The following is an 18,589-nucleotide window of genomic DNA, read 5'->3' on the forward strand; positions in this document are numbered from 1 at the left end:
GTCAGGCAACTTGCCACAGTGCAGTCTGGAAACTTCCTACAGACAAGAAGAATATCTGTGGGGTGGAGAACATTGACACTCAAGAACTCAACCAAGCAGACTATGTTTTAGACTAAAAAAATCAACTGAAGACTTTCTGTTTGCACTGTGTAGCCTTTGTTAAGAGTTTTTTGCTTAACAGAAAAACCAGAATTAAAAGCTAAACTGTGCTTCATCCAACTAGTACTATAATTAAATACAAAAAGGTTATGGAAACATTCTAGTTGTGGAGATAACCCAGAAAAACCAAGATGATGATCTTAGGAAAAATGGTCAACATTACAGAGAAAAGAAGCATATGACAACACTGTGGACACAGCCCTGGTTTAGCTGGACTACTAAAAATTTTGATTTAGGGAATTAATATACTGTAAAGCTCAACAGTTCTACTGCCAAAACCCAACAATATTTTTTGTTGGCTGTTGTACAAAAATTACATTTGTTTATCTTTCTATGTGGAAAATATAAAAAAAATGAGAAGTTTAATGAAATAATTCCTCAGGAAAAGAGCATCAGATTGCAAAGGAAAGCATCCAAGACCCAGGAAATCCCAAATCCGAAGTTGCTTAGACTTTTAAAATCTGCTTCTCTTGTGTATGAATGCTGTGATATCCATGATCCCTACAAGTTAGTGTTTCTCCTTTCCAGATTTGTGCAGTGATTTATGTGGGTGAGAAGATGAAAACTAAAATTTGCAAGCAGTAGGATACATCAATATTAATACAGACACACATACACACACATATATATAACCATCTTAGTTCAGAAACAATAAAAGTAGATATAACCCCATAATTCCAAGAGAGCAGAGATCCCAGAAGGTTTTCTTCTAAAACAAAGTATTTTGTCTTGTAAATTTTTAGGAACAAAATGGCATCATGTCACCGTATTTCTTCTGGAATTTCAAAGACAAAGATCTGTGTGCCAGACATCAGGTGTACAACATATGCACTGTTTGACCAATGTTTTAATCCAGAATAGACTGGAACTGTTGCACACAGCAATGAAAAAGTCAGCAATTTCTGGACAGAAATTACTGACACATGGTTACAAGACTCAAATTGTGACCTGACAGTGCATCTGGGAGGAGGACAAGGTATGTGGAGGGAGACCAGGCTATATGACAACTTTCACCTAGAAATGCAACTTTCAAGGTCCCTGATACTACACCCCTTAGTCCTTTAACCCCGATTTCAAATGTGTAGATTTCTAGGTCTGAAGCTCAGCTCTGTGCTCCCATGCAAAATGTGTCCCATTTGTTTCTGGAAAGGGACCTAGTGATAGAAAAGAAAAAGGCAAAGGGAGGTATAGGAAACTTCCTGACAGCATAAGCCTAACACAAATGCACTTCTCTAGCTGTAGGTCATAAGAGACCTAACACAGACTGTGAGGAACAGAAGCATATCAAAGCTCCATGAAAGCTTGACAAATATAAGATGACAAGGTGGACTTACACAGAAGGGCTCAGTGTGAGCTGGACCTAGGCAGTCCAGGTGTGCTGGTTCCTCTCTGGTTCACCTGCTAGCTCAGGTGATAAAACAGCCCTTGCGCTAGTACAGCTAGACATCTGACCCACTTACAAACCTCCAGTTGCTTGAGAGAAGTCCATCACTTCCCTATCCAAAAAAACTGTACAGAGGTCATTTTTATTACAGCTGTGACAGGATGATTCCAGGGCAGGAGGTAACTCCTAAATTTCTAAATTTATAGTCCTCAAACTCAGCAAGAACATCCTTCTTCTCAATATGTAAGCAACAGAATATGCAACTAGAATAATCTGGTATTTATGACTTCTCATCAACAAACTCCCTTAAAAAATATTTAGCATGCTAAAGGATGAAAGAAAGTACCAGAGAAAAAGAATCTCTTACCATGCAATGGTACTGCATTAATGCCAGTCTGCAAAAGCTAACTCAGCAGTCTACTTTATTAGATTTCCATGTATGTGGGAGAAAAGAGTTTTTTTTCTACTTACTGAAACCTGATCATAGGAGAAACAGCATTACCAGACAGACTACAAGGAAGTCAATTATTTTCATTATTTTGTGAAACATCCTGTTTTTATCTGGTGTAGATTCCCAGTGAACTTCTGTCATCATCTGGATGCTAGACAGCATTCTGGGACACCAAGAGAATTCAGTAACATACCTTCAGAACCACACAGATAATTAATGCTATTAATGTCAGCATTAGTTGAGAATCTGTCACTGACAGTAATTAAATTCCTGGGCTTTCCCTCCTGTAGCCTAACATGAAAGCACATTACTTTGTTTACTACTAAGAAAACTTTCTCAGAATTTCAGCTTACAAAAGCTACTTTCAAGCAATCACAGATCTGAAATATAAATCTGTGATCTTGAAAAAAACTATATACAGTCAAGAACACGAAAGACAGAATGCAGGTCCACCTCCACTTAAACTCACAATCCAGAGCTCAAGTCATGCTAATGCTTGCTGCAATTTGAGCCAGATTATGTCTCATCAGGACCAGAATTCCACAGTCATGAGGATGTTTTTATCTGTCTCTTACAAAAAATGTTGAAGACTGCCCAGAAGTGGAATCAAAACTGAAAAAGGTTTCTAGTCCCCTCAGATAAGCTTCTACCTCACAATAAAATCCCCAAGGTCTGATCAGATATACTTGACTATTTTTCTGATGGTTACTGTTAAACATCTCACTTGGGGCAAATTTTTGGCTCACCTAAAAAAAATATTAAATGAATCAGTAACAGGTTACTCCTGAAGAATACAGCACACAGGAAAGGATACTGAATTCTATCCTCTCGTGGTAGCTTACTCTTAAGTCCTCACAAACACCCGTCTCACAAGATCTTCTGGGTAAGTCAAGCTCAAAAAGAAACAGAGCCAGCCTGGAAGCTGTGACACCAGATTACCTATTCCACATGCAGAACCAAGCTGACAGTGCTGTGTATTCCTCTAAGTCCTTTACGTTCTCTATCAAGTTTCAAATGGTTCCCAGGCAACTGTAACAACACGGACTCAATCACTGCCTGTTTGCTGCTCCGCTCCATCTGGTCCCCCTTGGCATCATCTCAAAGAGGATGTTTCTGGTGAATAAGTAATATATCCGGGGTTCAGAGAGTTTGTTTATGTATTTCTGACATAGTGACAAATTGAACTTCTTTGCTGAAAGCTCACGGCTGTTCTGAAACCCCCGAACACAGCTGCTCTAATCCCCTTGAAGTAAGTTACTATTATGGTCACTTAGACAGAAATATTCTTATTTATTCTTGGTTAGGAAAACTAACGCAGATCCACCTTCACTTCGTACTAAACACTAAGATCAACAGATTTTCTCTAAGTTAAGAACTAAATTAATTTATAAGTATGGTTATCAAGAAACACTGACATTTCCTACTTTATTTTCACTCCATGTCAGTAGCAAACTTTTATGTACACATATACATCATTCAGCTACATTACATCTCCAGTTCCTCCCAAATCCTGCAAGTGAAGCAAAGAAGAAGGGCTGCCTGCAGAACACTGCTGGTTTCGATAATCTAGGAATTTAGCATTAGCAGATGTCCTGGCTACATTAAGCAAGAAAATGCATTTTAAAACCACTTCATGGCAAAATTTTTTAAAAGGTTTTGAACTTCTACACAAACATATTTCATGAATACAATTTGACTTGGTTGCATTTGGAGGTTATTTCTTACATTGGAGACATTTTCCCAGAAGCTTTACTAAATTCATCCTGACAAACTGAACAAATGCTGCTAATACCCCCTTTGAGCAGGTCTGTACCTCTCTTTCTGCTACATGATCTGTTCATCACTCTGATACCTTCTGATCATTTGTTCCTAGTAAGCCTCAAAAAAGTTCTACTTGCTGCAGTAAACTTCTTTAGGTACTTGTCATGGATTTATTATTTCACTCTTACCCATCAAATAGAAAGCCAGCTATTCTAATATGTTATTTCAGGATTCCTGAAAAGTTTGGCTTAGTAAGAACTGTTCTGCTTGAGCGATGACAGCACCATTTACAGACATGAGTCTGTGATATCCTTAACCCAAGTTAAATGGCTCATCAAGTGACAAAAGTGCATTTTGATCAACTTTTCTGGTCTTTGAACAGTCCATCTACTTCAACACGTGGGCAAAGAACAGCTGCAAAGGTCAACTTTAAGGAGAAAGTGAAATCACAGATTGGAACCCATCTGCTTTTGTAATGTATGATTTTAAATTTACGTACTACTTCCATTCCTTCCACTCTAAATCCTACTCTTTTCCTTGCATGCTGACTGTTGCTTATGAGAACCACATTTATGGTGTAATGCAAACAAAACTGTGAAACCTCCAAAACCACATCTGAATAAAATTTCCTTCTTGCAGTGCTGCCCATCTGCTCCTCCAGCTCTGACAGTTGAAATGACAAATGAGAAAGCAAGCCTTTCAGGAGAATTTCAGCAAAACTTCGCTCCTAACAGAATCTCAAAAGGAGAATTTTCACCTGAATGAGTATTTTGGTAATTCCAGCTGACAGCAGATCTCACTTGTTCACACATGTTTAGACACACAGCAAATTAAAAAAACAAAAAAAAAGAAACGAAAAAATATGGGCCCAAAAGCAAATCCTGAAGTTTAAACAATTCCTGATATTTCTTTGGATCAAAACCAGAGTCACATGCCAGAGCTGAATGGTTATCCTGGGGAGTGCCTGATATTCACTCTTCTCTTGTTAAACTAAGAGGGTCTAATTGTTGCAGGAGACAATACATCACTTGTATTCCTCACTCCAATTGCTTCTTTGGAAGCCTTGTACTTCAGAATCTCAGCACCTCTTCTGGTGATGTCCTAGGTTAATGCTTGAATACCTCCTTTGGTTTTATGGATTTTGGATGTAAGCCAATGAGTTTGGCTCATTTTATCCTTTAATCCAGTGCACTTTTGTGCATATGATCTGAACTACGTATAACACTCAGTCTCTGAAAATCCTGATACAAAAAAAAGTCCTTACTTATCCTGTATTATCAGGCACAGAGATGAGTGTTATCAGAGGCAAGAGGGAGAGTGGCACAGTGAAGGAAGACTGTAGCAAGGGTCAGGGCAGAGGGAATTATTCTGAGAGAGATCCTGATGGTAAACTTCTTATACTAGTTATGCAGACAATTAATGACCTTTGTGTCTGCTGAAATGCAGAACTTAGGTTATTCCAGAAAATCTGTGGGTTATATGCATGAAAATATGGTAATTGAAAAAGTCCTGGCTCCCCCACAAGAGTATCACAGCTGCAGGAGTTTCTGCCAACTATGGAAACTTCCATTAGCCTTCCTAACATCACAGGCCAACATTTATATAAATCTCTTGGGGGAGAAAAAATAAGATATAAAACAGAATGTTTAACCTATTGACTTTATGAACTATTTCAGCTGAAATGCCAAGAATGAATTATACAAGTATCACTACCACAGTAGCATTCTTTTATGACTCAAATTCAGGGGTGGGGCTTTACAGAGTCTGGGTGTGAGCATAATGCCCAAAATGTCTGCCTTGGCCTCACATCACTTTTAAAACAGTGGCAGAGGTTTTAATTTCTTGAATAACTAGAAGCTGATCATGGAGAGAACACAGGGAAAGGTCACCACTGAAAAACCCCCAAACAACTGCCCCCCACCCTCAAACAAAAGAACAAACATGCTGAAATCTGCATGGGATCTGCACCACATTCTTACCACAGTGAAACAACTTTCAATTTAAGGAGAAACCTGCGTGCTACTTTTGCAGAAACTTCCATGAATAAGTATTTGTGTGCAGATGTGCAGCTCCTTTGGCTTCATGCAAGTCCTAGCAAGATCAAAGCCTTAAGTACATTATGATCGGCAAGCACTAAGGAAGAAGAAAGGGAGAGCTGGGAAGGAACTGCATTCTATTCTGTTCTTTTAAGCAAGGCCTACTTGTATTTACATTGATGGCAGTGGATTTGTGGAGCTCAGCAGAAGTATTGTACTTATGAACCTTGGTTTTCTTCCTCAGAAATACTGCCTCCCAAAAGGTGGATAAAAGTAAACATTAAACTCACTCTGCTTCAGTGCTGTGTAGCATGACCATGTAAGCTCTGCAAACTAAGAGAAAGGGATGTGATTTTGACTCTTACCAGTACACTGTAAGTATGTCGGCTTTTCAAACATGCAAATGAAATCCTTATGTTTCAGCAGTTTATGTGCAAATATAATCAAAAGCAACTCTGCAGGACTTCTATGTTCAACCCTTTCCTCACATTTCTAGTGCATCACTTGAAGAGTTCTGAAGCTAGTCACGTTTTGGTTACTCAGTTTGTTGCTGCCCATGCTGTAAACAAAATACGAGATACCAAATAGAGCCATTGCAATCCTGTTTTAAAAGAGGACAGACTTGTCCCAGTGCAGTGGCTCTCTGAGCACAACACTTTCCCAGCTGATGTATGTAGATTGCATGAGGCTTACGCTGTTTGGTCACTAACCCTTTATTTAGTAGGTTATTAATCTTTATTTTCCAGAACGAAACCCAGTGATTTTGCAAAAGAATTTCAATTGCTATTAAACTAAGTTTTCTATTTGGCATAGGGATTTAGTGGGACTTAAATACTGATGGAAGATACAGGAATAAAGAGTAGAACAATTTATAACAGAATGTATTGATCCAATTATTTTCCTGCCTTAAAATGCATATGCTCACAAACATTTGATTTTGGACACTCCCAGCAGATATCACACATGGAATAACAGATATCTAGCATGAATAAATTAAGTCCTGTTGCAGTTCCTCATTCTTAAACTTGCAAAAGACAAACATGTGATTTGTAAAATCATGCACTTGTAAAACTGATTTAAATAAAAAATTCAAGCTACACAGTAAATATGCAGAGCTTCAATTTATTTACTGAGTTGTATTTTGAGAATTAATGTAGTTTACCTTTGAGTACTCTGGCATCGGGAAAAAGATGACATTACTTTCTACTGCAAAATCATCATGCTACTCGATTTTAAAACCCTGTGCTGTTATTAAGGACTAAGGAAGATATTAATCACCAAAACAGAGATTCATATTGACATGCAAATCCTCAAGCACAATGAGCAATTGAGATGTGAACATCAAATATAAGGTAAAACTACTCAAAAAACAGGCACCTGCGCAGTGCAACAGGTAAGGAACTGTTACCCATAAACAGATATAGAGCAAAAGAAGTTCTATCGTTAGATTGTCTCTTCACAATCTGCCTGCTGGGAGTCACAAAAGATCTCCTGACCTACCTCTTATCCTAATTCGCTTTAGGTCCTTTACTGCTCCTGAAAGGGTGATGAGGCTCGAGCTCCAGCCAAGGATATGGAGAAGACTCAAGCACATGGAATGCAGTTTAAAACAGACATACTTTCATAGGAAAAAGTAATCTGCTCTTTTCAGATCCTGCACTTTTAGGAATTGCGTTAAGTATTACAGGCATAACATTCTTGGGCAGAAAATTATTTTCTAAAGGGCATGTTTCCTCAACATGATTGTGTTTTGTACAGCAGCAATCATCCCAAAGTGCTGTTCTCCACAGCATCAGTGTGCACAGGGATTACAAAGGAGTAAGAGAAGACTAGCTGACAAAAGAGTCTCTCTGCAAAAAACCAAAAATGCTTCTTGTCAAGCAAGATTCAGATTAGTCCTATCAATACCCGTCTGTGTACTTAACTTAATGCACAGAGTCAATACACATTAAAGTTCAGTATGTGAACAGTGTTGGAAAGAGCAAAAATGAAATATGTATGCAAATATAATTTTGGCTTGCATTGTATGGTTACTTAAACCTACCTTTTCCTTGATATTTACAGGAGAATTGATTTCTGCCATCTCTATTCAGGGGAGAGCAGTGTCTCTGAAATGAGAAAAAAAATCAAAGAGATTAATTTGGAAGTTTTAGTCCCAAACCTGTCAAAGCTACAGCTGTAATGACTAATTGCATATGCTTACCTGTAAGCATTAGAGAAACATAAGAACACAATGTCCTGCACAACAGTGCTCAATCTTGCCAAAAACCAAAGCTAGTCCAAATTTCAACCTTCCCCAGATTAGTTCTGCAAGCACATTTAAAAATGCCTTATAGCTATGAATCTGGATAGAAGATGTATCACACTCCTCCCAGCCATGCCTCCCAGACCCTGTTCTGAGGCTGTGAAGAGCAGGAATACCTTAGATGAACTCAACAGCTCCTGTTTTCTCATTCACCAGCATCCGCAATTTTTGCCAAAACAATTTATCAATCAATGCAGTCCTAAAAAGCAGCTAAATGTGCCAGGAGGTTGGGCTGACAAGTGCTGCATGGCTTCTTGTTTGTTTTTTTAGTTCAAAACTAATTCAGAGGATTTAGTCACACAGCTCCTACTGAAACTAACAGGGTCTGTAGATTTAAATCTCTATGTCTTCTCTGAAAACTTGGGCACATGAATGGAATTTGCATGTGATTAAGAAACCCTGCAATATGCTTTCTATTTCCAGTTATGTGGCTGGGTAAGTGAGAGACACTCTAACACATGATGAAGAGTTAACACAGGGAAAGGAGTCCCATTGCCTAATCTTGCTTCCATCAAAAGCAACTGCCTTAAACTTTGCTAAGGAAAAGAGTTGAATCTTCACATTTTAAAATTAAATCACGCACAAAGAATTACACCAAAGACTCAGTCAAATTAAATACAAGCCTGGTTTGGTCACTCTCTTTAGCTCCATTGTACATTGATAAAAAGGTATAGGTATAGATATATGAGAATGAACCCTTAAGTTCATTCTAAGTTTTTAAGTTGAAACACCTCCTTTTACCCATTTGAGCCTTTGCTATGTGGACTGATGTAAGTGTTCCAAAAATTCTTCTAAATCTCTTTTAATGCCCTTAAACAATCCTCCCTTAACTCCTTCTTTGAAGCATAAAAGTTTAGTAGAGTTCCAGAAATTAAGCACTTCTCTTACAGTATTCACTGACAATATTTAGATCTTATAATTAATTTCTGTATGCACCCGTTTTCTAACTAAAGAGATGAGAGTTGAGGAAGCATATGGCAAAGAGATAATGGGAAGCAGAAAAAGAAGTTAATTTGAGTTTTGGTCTGATGAAGAGCCAAAAGACAAAAGTAACCATTTCCATTGCCAGCTATTAAAAAGACATGCTTGAAATGAGTAAGGTTGCTTGTGCCATCTCCATTTTACTATACCATGAACAGATGCTCTACTAGAACTCAAATACCTTTTACCTTTATTAAGTCAGTGGCTCAAATGCTTGGCCAAGACTGGAGTCTCACTGTGTTTGATAAGACTTCCTGGCAACTGGGCCACCGTGTCACTCTGAAGGCCTTACTGTCTGCTGGTATCTCAGAGCAGAAGGTTCCCCTTCCTGCCCCTCCTTACATCAAGAATGAAAGAGCTCAAATTAGTTTCTTTATCAAGCCCACCCAAAGGCTAAAAGCAGAACTAAAAACATCTGGACAGAGCAGGCAGGAAGATCACACAGAAGGTAAGCCCAGGGCAATTCCATTTCCAATATTTAGTGTGTTCCAATAACAGAAGAAAGGTGTTAAGCAATGCTTGTAGTCTGCAGTCCCTAGACAACATTTTTTTAATGTACTTCTTGTCTTTTGCTGTCAGCTATTTCTCATTCCAAAGGGGCAAAGAACATAAAATACAGATAATCAAATTTCCCATGCAGACTGGAAAAGTCAGCTCTAAAGTTACTCTAAGTCTTCATCTCCCTTACTGCTTTTCATAAAAGCAAGCCTTCTACCTAGTGACATCAAACCCACACTGGGCAGGTCCTATTCTCTGTTTAAGAGATAACAGTATGTTAAGGAATAGTTAATTTGACTAGTTTGCTCTTGTACCTAGTACTGAGCAGATTTTGTAATGTTAGAGACAACTGATCAATGCCTGCCCTCTTGCATACTGATTCAAATACACTTAATCTGACCGAGCACCTTATAACAACATTAACAAAAGCAGTAAAATCTTTTACTCAAGAGCCAAACACACAACACAAAAACAAGCTCAATAAGAGTTAGAGCTAACAAACTCTTCTGGCCTTAAAAGTTTATTAATATATTAAAACCAGTAAGTAATGGAAAAGATCTTTGTCACTTTAAATCCTCAGGTTCCTTTTTCAAACATATATGTTACCAATTTTGTACCAAAATTGTACATTTTAAAACTGCATCTTGTATGAAGCAAACTAATCCAAATAATGATACTTGGTGAAAGCCCCATGCCTCTCAACTAAGGTTTCTTCAAAGATACCAGCTAAATAATCCTTCAAATTTAAAATAATTTTTTTGATTAAACCCTACTACTTAACCAATTCTACTCTTTGTAGCAATGCTCTGACTGGATTTAAAACCAGATGTAAAAACTTCATTCAACACTTTGCCAGATTTGATGTGCCTCTTCTTTGCTGTACGCTGCAGGTGTTACTATGATTATAGCCTTCCACCAATAAACGTGCTGCTGATTCAGCTAGCTTGGAACTGTGCAAGCTGTTTCAAAAAGATCTGGTATGCCACACAAAACATACCCTCTGCTTCTTTCTTCCTTACTCTCTTTTTTCTTTTCCTTTTAAGATAAAGAACTAAGAGGACATCAGCTTTTACATATGAACCCATTTCTCTACACTTCACACTCTTCATTAATATGCATATTACAACTGTCAAAATGAAGATGCTAAAACTGAGTTGGAGCTATTTTTCATTCACCTTCTCCAAGGACAGATAATTGAAATAACATGCATAAAACACTTACTCGTTTATACAACTCAGTCCAGCACTGCTTGTTACATAAAATACAGATGAGACATTAAAAAGAAAATGTCAATGCTGCACTAATTTTTAAAAGCACCATCCTTTATGCCCATACTTAATAGCTAACAAATTTAATTTTCTTATTGTAGCACCAACTGATTTATTGACTTAACTAGTGGTTTTGGTCTGATGTTATTTTAATCTCAGTATTGAACAACACTTAGTTTCTAATCCTGTGGCAAAAGACTATAGCACATCCATAATTTTATGAACAAAATAGTCCCACTGAAGTTTTATAAGCTTTATCTCCAGGCTTAGATCTAAATTTGAGCTGCTACATTCTCATCCTGAATTCTTCAGAGAAGCTTCTTTCTGCGCAAGTTGTGAAACATCAAGATAGGACCCTAAAGGCACCTAAAGAACAGTACTTTACATGTAACCAACAGCATGCACACAAAAGAATGTTTGGAGAAAGGTCTTTGACAGAAGATTTTCTGCACTAGCCAAGATTAAGTTCACACAAGTACTAAATTTAAAACACACAAAGTGTACTGTGTATGAGAGATTCTCAGCTTGAATGTCAGCTTACATGCTTTGTCTTTCTCCACATCTCCTGCTTGTATTTGTGCTCCTGAAATGTCACTGAGTATCATGCTAACAGACTTCTAAGAAAAATAAATGAAGAAACCCCAAAAAACTACCAAATCCCTTATATAAATGGATCATTAATTTCTGATACAAATTTCCAAATGCACTACCTGAAGCAGGAGATCACTCTCAGTTTCTCATTACATCCTGACCTCAAATACTGACAGGGTGTTTTTTCTAAACCTATTACACAAATCCAAATGAAACATTTCACCTGCCTTGTAAAATGAAGCATTTCAGTAGCATTCAAGGGAATGCCGCAGAGAAGACTGGACTACTTTTGTTAGAGTTTTACTTCTCTCCCTTACCAAATGAAGCTATTCATATTAGTCTGTGCAGGTTGAAGCTATCATGAACCTGAACCAGGGCATCTACAGTGCTGGCACGCGCTCTGTCCTGCTGACCTTAACTGTAAGTAGCAACGTCCAGCAGGCAGATAGTTACAGGAACAGCCTTTAACCACTGCAGAAAAATATGTCAGAGCTCACCTGTCACAGCTTAAAGTATGTGGCTGCTTGCCCAGCCTTTACAGAAGTTTGCGTTCTGTCTCCAAGCAGCTGTGAAATCCCACTGCTGCTGTGTTAAACTCCCAAAAAATGCCCACCACCTTCCCACTGGTACCAGCATCAGAGGTGCTTGGCCCACAGACACCTTCCAGCCAGCCAGACCCTTGGGTAAAGCTGACAGATTCCATTCTATACAACATTATGGATGGGTGGGATTGTCTGCATCTCAAATATCAAGGAATCACAACAACTCTGTGTCTTGCCACTGCTGCAACACCTGGCACATGTAAATTTCAGACTTCAAAACTGTCAGAAAAAGAGGAGGTATGTCCCCACTCCTAACAACAACAACAACAAAAGTCTCCTTGCAAATACACAGAGAGGAAAAGTAGTTTATGAAAGCATAAGGGCTGCCAGAAAGATAAAATTTGTGAAAATACCCTGTCACAGTAAAGTCTATCAGAGTGGAGACTGTGTGTGACACCTGCTCCACCACTTCTGACATCTGAAAACACAACTTCGGCAAGGGGGATCAGAAAATTCCCCATTAAACAGCACATAATAATCTGGTGTTGGGAGGATTTCCCATCAGTAGGCTTATGGATGAATGCTTTCCTACGCCCCAAAAAATGTCATAGTTCCTCATCTGCCCACTGCAACTGTTTCCTTTTATAAGGAAATACCACCCCAGCAAATCAAGAATTCCAGGTCTAACTGACTTGACCCTTGCCAATGCTTCTCTAATCCCAGTCACTGAGTGAGCTTTCTCTATTACCAGAGAAACTAGAGTTTACAATTTTGTCACTCAAATTTGTTCATGAAGTAGAACAACACTAGAATATGAATTTTAATTATTTTCTATTTTTAACTACGGATCATTTTGTCATTTCCAAATACTTCAGTCAAAATCACCCAGCTCCAAAAAGCTAAACAGGTATGGGCAGAACAAAGAAATCACAATTTTAGAGGAACTTCAAAAGACAAGAAAAAAAATGCTAAGTACCTGTGCTGGTTTTGGCTGGGATTGAGTTAATTTTCTTCACAGCAGCTACAACACAGGGATGTTGAAGTTACTGCCAGCATTGCTTACACAGCATCAAGACCTTTTCTGCCTCTCATCCCACCCCAGCAGCGAGGAGGCTGAGGGACACAAGAAATTGGGAGGAGACACAGCCAGGACAGCTGACCAAAGGGATATTCCATATCATAAGATGTCATACTCAGCATACAAAGCTCTGCCACTCAAACTCACTCCCATGGGGAGGGAGTGAATGAGCAGCTGTGTGGTGCTTAGTTGCTGGCTGGGATTAAACCATGACAGTATCTAATGAGATTGTAGCAGCCTGCACTATGCTTTCATCTTCTCTATTTCTACCTGCTCTACAGAATTACATCTCATTTTCAAATGGGATTCCTACCCGTCCATATATATTATATTACACTGCCTTGCCTGCAGACTTCCACATGTTCCAGGTAAAAGCAAAACCAGCAGAATCAGAGACATGTGGCCTCCATTTCACATTTGACTTTGTTTTTCATTACAAAGAAATGCTACTAGAGAACTGCACATGAAGCCTGAGATTAACACAATTTTTCTGATGCAGTTTTAAGCTAATACTGTTGCACCAGAAAGACTGAAAAAACTCCAAGAGTGCAATTCCAAAATTCAAGTATTTCAGAAAGGAATTATTTTGGTTTTCACTCAGATTTTATTTAAATAGAAGAAAAAATAATTAGGTCAAATAGGCAAATATCAGCATGCATATGATTGTTAGTGACAACAACTACTGCTCTTAGTTGTACACAAAGCCCTGCCACTGATGTTGAAACTACAAGAAATCCAAGATTCAGACATTTGTCTTCAGTATCTTGAGATTAGCAGTGGGTATGATTTTCTATTTGCTGTAGTCTAGTGTCTAAAGATAAACATAATAATTAAAAAAATAAATGCATAAACATAACCAGAGTCAGGAGCACCTAAGCCATATTAACAAGTGTCCTCACAGCTGTCCTTTTAGCCTTTTTGTCACTAGAAATGAACACACCTAGCAAAATCAACATAAAATGTTATTAATACAGAACCAGTGGTTTCCAATACTGTTTAACATCTTTCTAATGACTGCATGTAGAAATCTTCTATCCACACCATCGTTTTGTATTTCCTGGTTTTCTGAAGTTTGAGATTAGCCACTTCGGACTAATTAAATACCCCAGGTAATTTTCATGACATCTGAGGCCTTTAAAATCCTTTCTTTTAAATGCCTGCCTAAACATATGTATGAGAGTGCACGTACATTCCAGAATATTCCCCATTTGCAGAGTCCAGCCCCACTTCCATCCCTGGTCACGCTTTTCTCAATCACAGAATGCAGCTGTTGCCTCTGCGTTCTTCCTCCTGCTCAGCTATTGCAGCCAGATTCTCTACTGGTCACCACACTCTGCCTGAAACCTATTGGCTGCAGATCTGGAAACAGGATGCAGGAAATAAAATATCTCACTGATTCCACATGTAGCTCTGGATTCCTACAGAAAGGAGGCTTATGCTCCCCCATTGTTTATCACCTCCTCCTGAGGGTTTCTGAAATGCCTGACTACCCAGTCTGAGGAAGAAGTGGATGTCTCAGATCTATAGCCTTGCAGGCTGCTCACTTGGAAATGGGCAGTAAGGAGTAAAGGTTTGGAAAACGTGCAGTAGTGCATCAGGAACTCAGTTATGCTATTTAACACTATAAAGTCCATATCTGAAAGACCACAGACCTATCTGCTAAAAAGAAAAAAGGGACAGAGGTGAGAGTGGGATACGTGAGGAAGGACAGTCCGTAGCACCTGGGTCAGTGTGCTTCTGCCTTCTATCTTCCTCAGATTTCTGCCAAGGGCAGGAATGGCTCTAAGCAGGTACCACAGACACACCATCATGCCCAGTCAGTGTTGCAACAAAACGGTTAGGCACCAGTAAGCTCTGTACCTCATTCTGATAAAACCCATTGCTCTCTGACCTTGTTCTGCTCTCCTCTTCCTAAGCAGAGATGGTACCATGCATGTAACCCAGGGAGAGCCTGTGCTTCTCCCCTCTTGTCACCTGACTTGCTTCCCTCTCCCAGTTCAAGTGTGTGAGAAGCCAGACCACTACATACATGGGCTCCACAGGCATTTGTGTTTTCACAGAGATGTGGTGTGTGAGGGATCCTCAGGTCCTCCCTGCACTTGGTGTTGCAGCTCCACTGTATTAGAATCCTGCAGAGGAACACTCTAGCCCTTACCAAGATCAGATTAAGAGAGCATCAAAAGAAAGCCACTTGGCTGGCATCTTCCCCAACTCCATTAATATTTCATCCAAACAGTTTACAAGTATTCAGTGATATAACGTATCTTTTGATACGGACATCACAAAAGACTCTCGCTGTATTTTCTATCACTGGTCCACAGACCACAACTCACCCTTGGCTACAAGCAAGGCTGCTTGCAAACCCTCTTCCTGTACAGTCTTTGAATGCTGGGTCTGTCCTATTGAAGCTAAGCTCTTCTTTGACACAAGTTTCAGTGTGGCTTCCCCAGAAGATTGGTGTCACTGCACGAGCTGGTGTTTGTTCATGGCAAGTGACTGACACCCTCAAACAGTGACACCAGTTACCACCTCAGAGACCTGGAGCTGCTACCTCTGTAGAATATAGCTCAGGCGGAGAAGAACCCAAAACAGTAGTTTATACTTAGGTCATTAACACCATCCTGCCTCTGAGCAATGGAGATCAATTTAAAAAGCACTAAAGAAAGGCCAGCTCTGCATTATTTACAGCAACATATTAGAATGAAGAATAGAGATACAGGAGGGGACACATGCAAGTCCGATGTAGAGCTATGTATCCATGTTTCAACAGACAGGTAACAGTAAAAAGTAAATACTCTGTAACTGCTGACATATATATGTGTGTGTACATATACAGGCAGGCACATACAAAGAACGAATAAAATGCTTTATGAAATAATCATACTTTTAAGTAAAATAAATTTGAAAAGAAACTAAGTACCATTAATTTAAAAAAAAATAGCATTCTAAACATTGAAAAACATCTCCAAAACACATGTGACTTCACATTTCTTAAACAAACCCTAGGAATTCAGATTTAAAAAAATGTCAAATTTCTGGAAGGGAGTCTTGTTGCACAGCAGCGAGACTGTGCAACTTTTTTTTCCATGCAAGGGTATTTTACAGGATAGAAGAGCTATTTCCTAGTGAACATTCAAGGGACTTAGGCACAACCTCTGAAAATTCCTACCATCCTCTTTCCATACTGATTAGTAGCCAAACGTTTATTTTCAAGCCACATCCTTTCTAAAGTTGCACAGCTTGCCATGTGAAGCAGTGAATCAGTAATCTGAAGCCAACAGTTTCCCACCTAAACTATTGTACATACCATGTGTTTGAACTCCCTATCCAGTTGGTTTTGTCACCTGAATAACTATCAAATATAAGGCTAAAAGTCTATGAGTGGTCAAACACACATGTAGTTCTAAACTGAGGTGACAGCCCTTCCTATTGCTCTTCTTTTTGACCCATCCAATTTATACCACCCACTTAAGAAGGGAACACTCGGCTACATCACTGACTCTTCTCCACATTAAGAAGCTATAGTGAACTACAAAAATATCAAAAAGCTGAAATAGGAAAAGTCTCCCAACAATTTTTCATTTCAGAGTAGGAAATTATCAATTCATTAAAATCAGAACTTCAGAAAAAATGAGGAGTCATTTTCTATAAATGTTTATATAAAGAAAATGAAACAGCTCAAATGGAAGAGACAGAACTCATCCCAGCAGCCTAGTGACAAGGGACCATCTCCATCCTACAGACACTGAAGATCTAGTGCCTGTTCCAAATCTGCCTCCTGTTACACTAGAAGAGTACTTTAATCCCTAGGCCATTCTTAAAAGAAGGTTTTCTCTGAAGAGTTTTTTTATTTCCCTCAAACACACCTGTATTAGCCTCCTAGAACCAGGTAAGAGCCAGCAAAGGCATATCCCCCACTCCAGAGCTCCAAAGGTAGGAAACCCAGAAGCACTCCATCATTACCACAACTGCCAGTGGCTGCCCACGATAAAGTATCCATTTGCTGCCTTCTGATGCTCTCCACTTCAGACACTACATCCAGGGGCTCTATATCCTCCCCACTCAGCAGGAGAATCTTGCTGGAAGCCTACAGCCTGTGCTCTGCTGGCTGGCATCCTAGACGAACATCTGCAGAGCATCACTGTGATTCAGCATAACCTGAATTCCTGGTTTTACTACGTATATCACACTACTAGAGCTGAGGCCAATTGACAATAGATGGATTCAGCTACATGGTCAGCAAAATGGTTCTCTCTAACAGGCAGGAGAGAGGGATGGGGGGTTCTGGAAAGAAAAATTCAGACTGAGAAAACTCGCTTTCAACAGTTAAGACTTGCCAAAATAAACATTACCCTCTTGCTCTTCCTCAAGTGCCTCAAAATATCTTACCAGGCATACTGATAAAGAAGAGTCAAACAGCAAAATACAATCTACTCAAATTCTACATCTGCATGGCCCTCCTGCAAAACAACAACAAAAAAGGTTAACTTTCAGTTTTTACAAATGAGGTATTATCTTCCAAGTTGTGGTTGCCAGGGACTTGAGCTATTAAGCCATTTATGCTGGCTCCTATTTCAGCTCAGAACAGAATGCCAAAAGACAGCGTCGCTCCATTTGCTTCTGCGGTTGCCCAAATGTGGACTGCTACAAGAGCACAGCATGGGAATGCTGACAGGGAAGGATGTAAAGTGGGAGCATAACTTGCCTCAATCACAGTGGTTTCTCTCAACAGTAAGCAGAAGTACAAAAGTGAATATCAGAAGTGTTCAAATTCACACTCGTTTTGGACATCAAGAAATAAATTATCACAAGGAATCAAACTTCTACCAGCAGACTGGTACAGTATAGTAAGTTCTCAATCTTGGAATAAACCTCAAGTTCAAAGATGGTCCTGGAGCTATTCTGATTTCAGCCTTCTTTCTATGAAGTATTTGAAGTTCACATCACCTTTACTTCTTGCTCAGGCATCTCTGAAGAGCCAGTTTACTATTGCTAGATGTGCAAGGCTGATTCTCAGCAAATATAATCCTTTGAATTCAAAGAGCTACATGGACTTTAACCAGCTGCTTGCTGGTCCCACAGGAGCCCCCCCAGCTGCAGACAGAGAAGTCATCAGAGCTGCCCTGACCAAGCACACATGGGAGCACCACAGTCATGATGAGTTGGCAAGTTTACAAGGAGTTTGGGGAAAGGAAGCACTTTACCAGAGCTCTGAAAGAGCTCCCTGAATAAAGGGCTTCTGATGAGAACTGATAAAGCCAGGTGCTCAACTGGAGGCAAAACAGACCTGAAGCAGCCTTAGTGTGGCAAGACCTCAGGTAAGTAACATACATTCAAAGTATAGGTAAGCATACTTTATTAGTCAGTGAGGTTATGTATATGCTTGAAGGTAAACACCTGATTTAAATGTGCCAAGGCAGTCTGAACCTTCCAAACCCAAACACTGAAATTAAGTGCAGCCTTTCATTTTCCATAACTAAGTCACCTCATAGAGGTCCTTTGAAGAAGATGCAAATTTTTCCTTGAACAGTATTT

The 18,589-nt window shown here is 39.3% G+C and overlaps 1 protein-coding gene across 5 annotated transcripts in view; it reads right to left on the reverse strand.

Annotated features, from left to right (window-relative positions):
• Positions 1-18,589, reverse strand: part of SPATS2L (spermatogenesis associated serine rich 2 like) — a 79,387-nt gene that overhangs the window by 35,039 nt on the left and 25,759 nt on the right. For all 5 annotated transcript variants that reach the window (XM_042040899.1, XM_042040900.1, XM_042040904.1 and 2 more), the window contains one exon: positions 7,836-7,899. In XM_042040899.1, coding sequence (XP_041896833.1) covers positions 7,836-7,874 — 39 coding nt within the window. In that variant the 5' untranslated portion in view covers positions 7,875-7,899. The remainder of the gene's footprint in view (positions 1-7,835; positions 7,900-18,589) is intronic.

The sequence above is a fragment of the Corvus kubaryi genome, unplaced genomic scaffold (assembly GCF_017639235.1).
Source record: "Corvus kubaryi isolate FWS band 111438036 unplaced genomic scaffold, C.kubaryi_AGA036_p1.0 37396, whole genome shotgun sequence".
Taxonomy (NCBI): domain Eukaryota; kingdom Metazoa; phylum Chordata; class Aves; order Passeriformes; family Corvidae; genus Corvus; species Corvus kubaryi.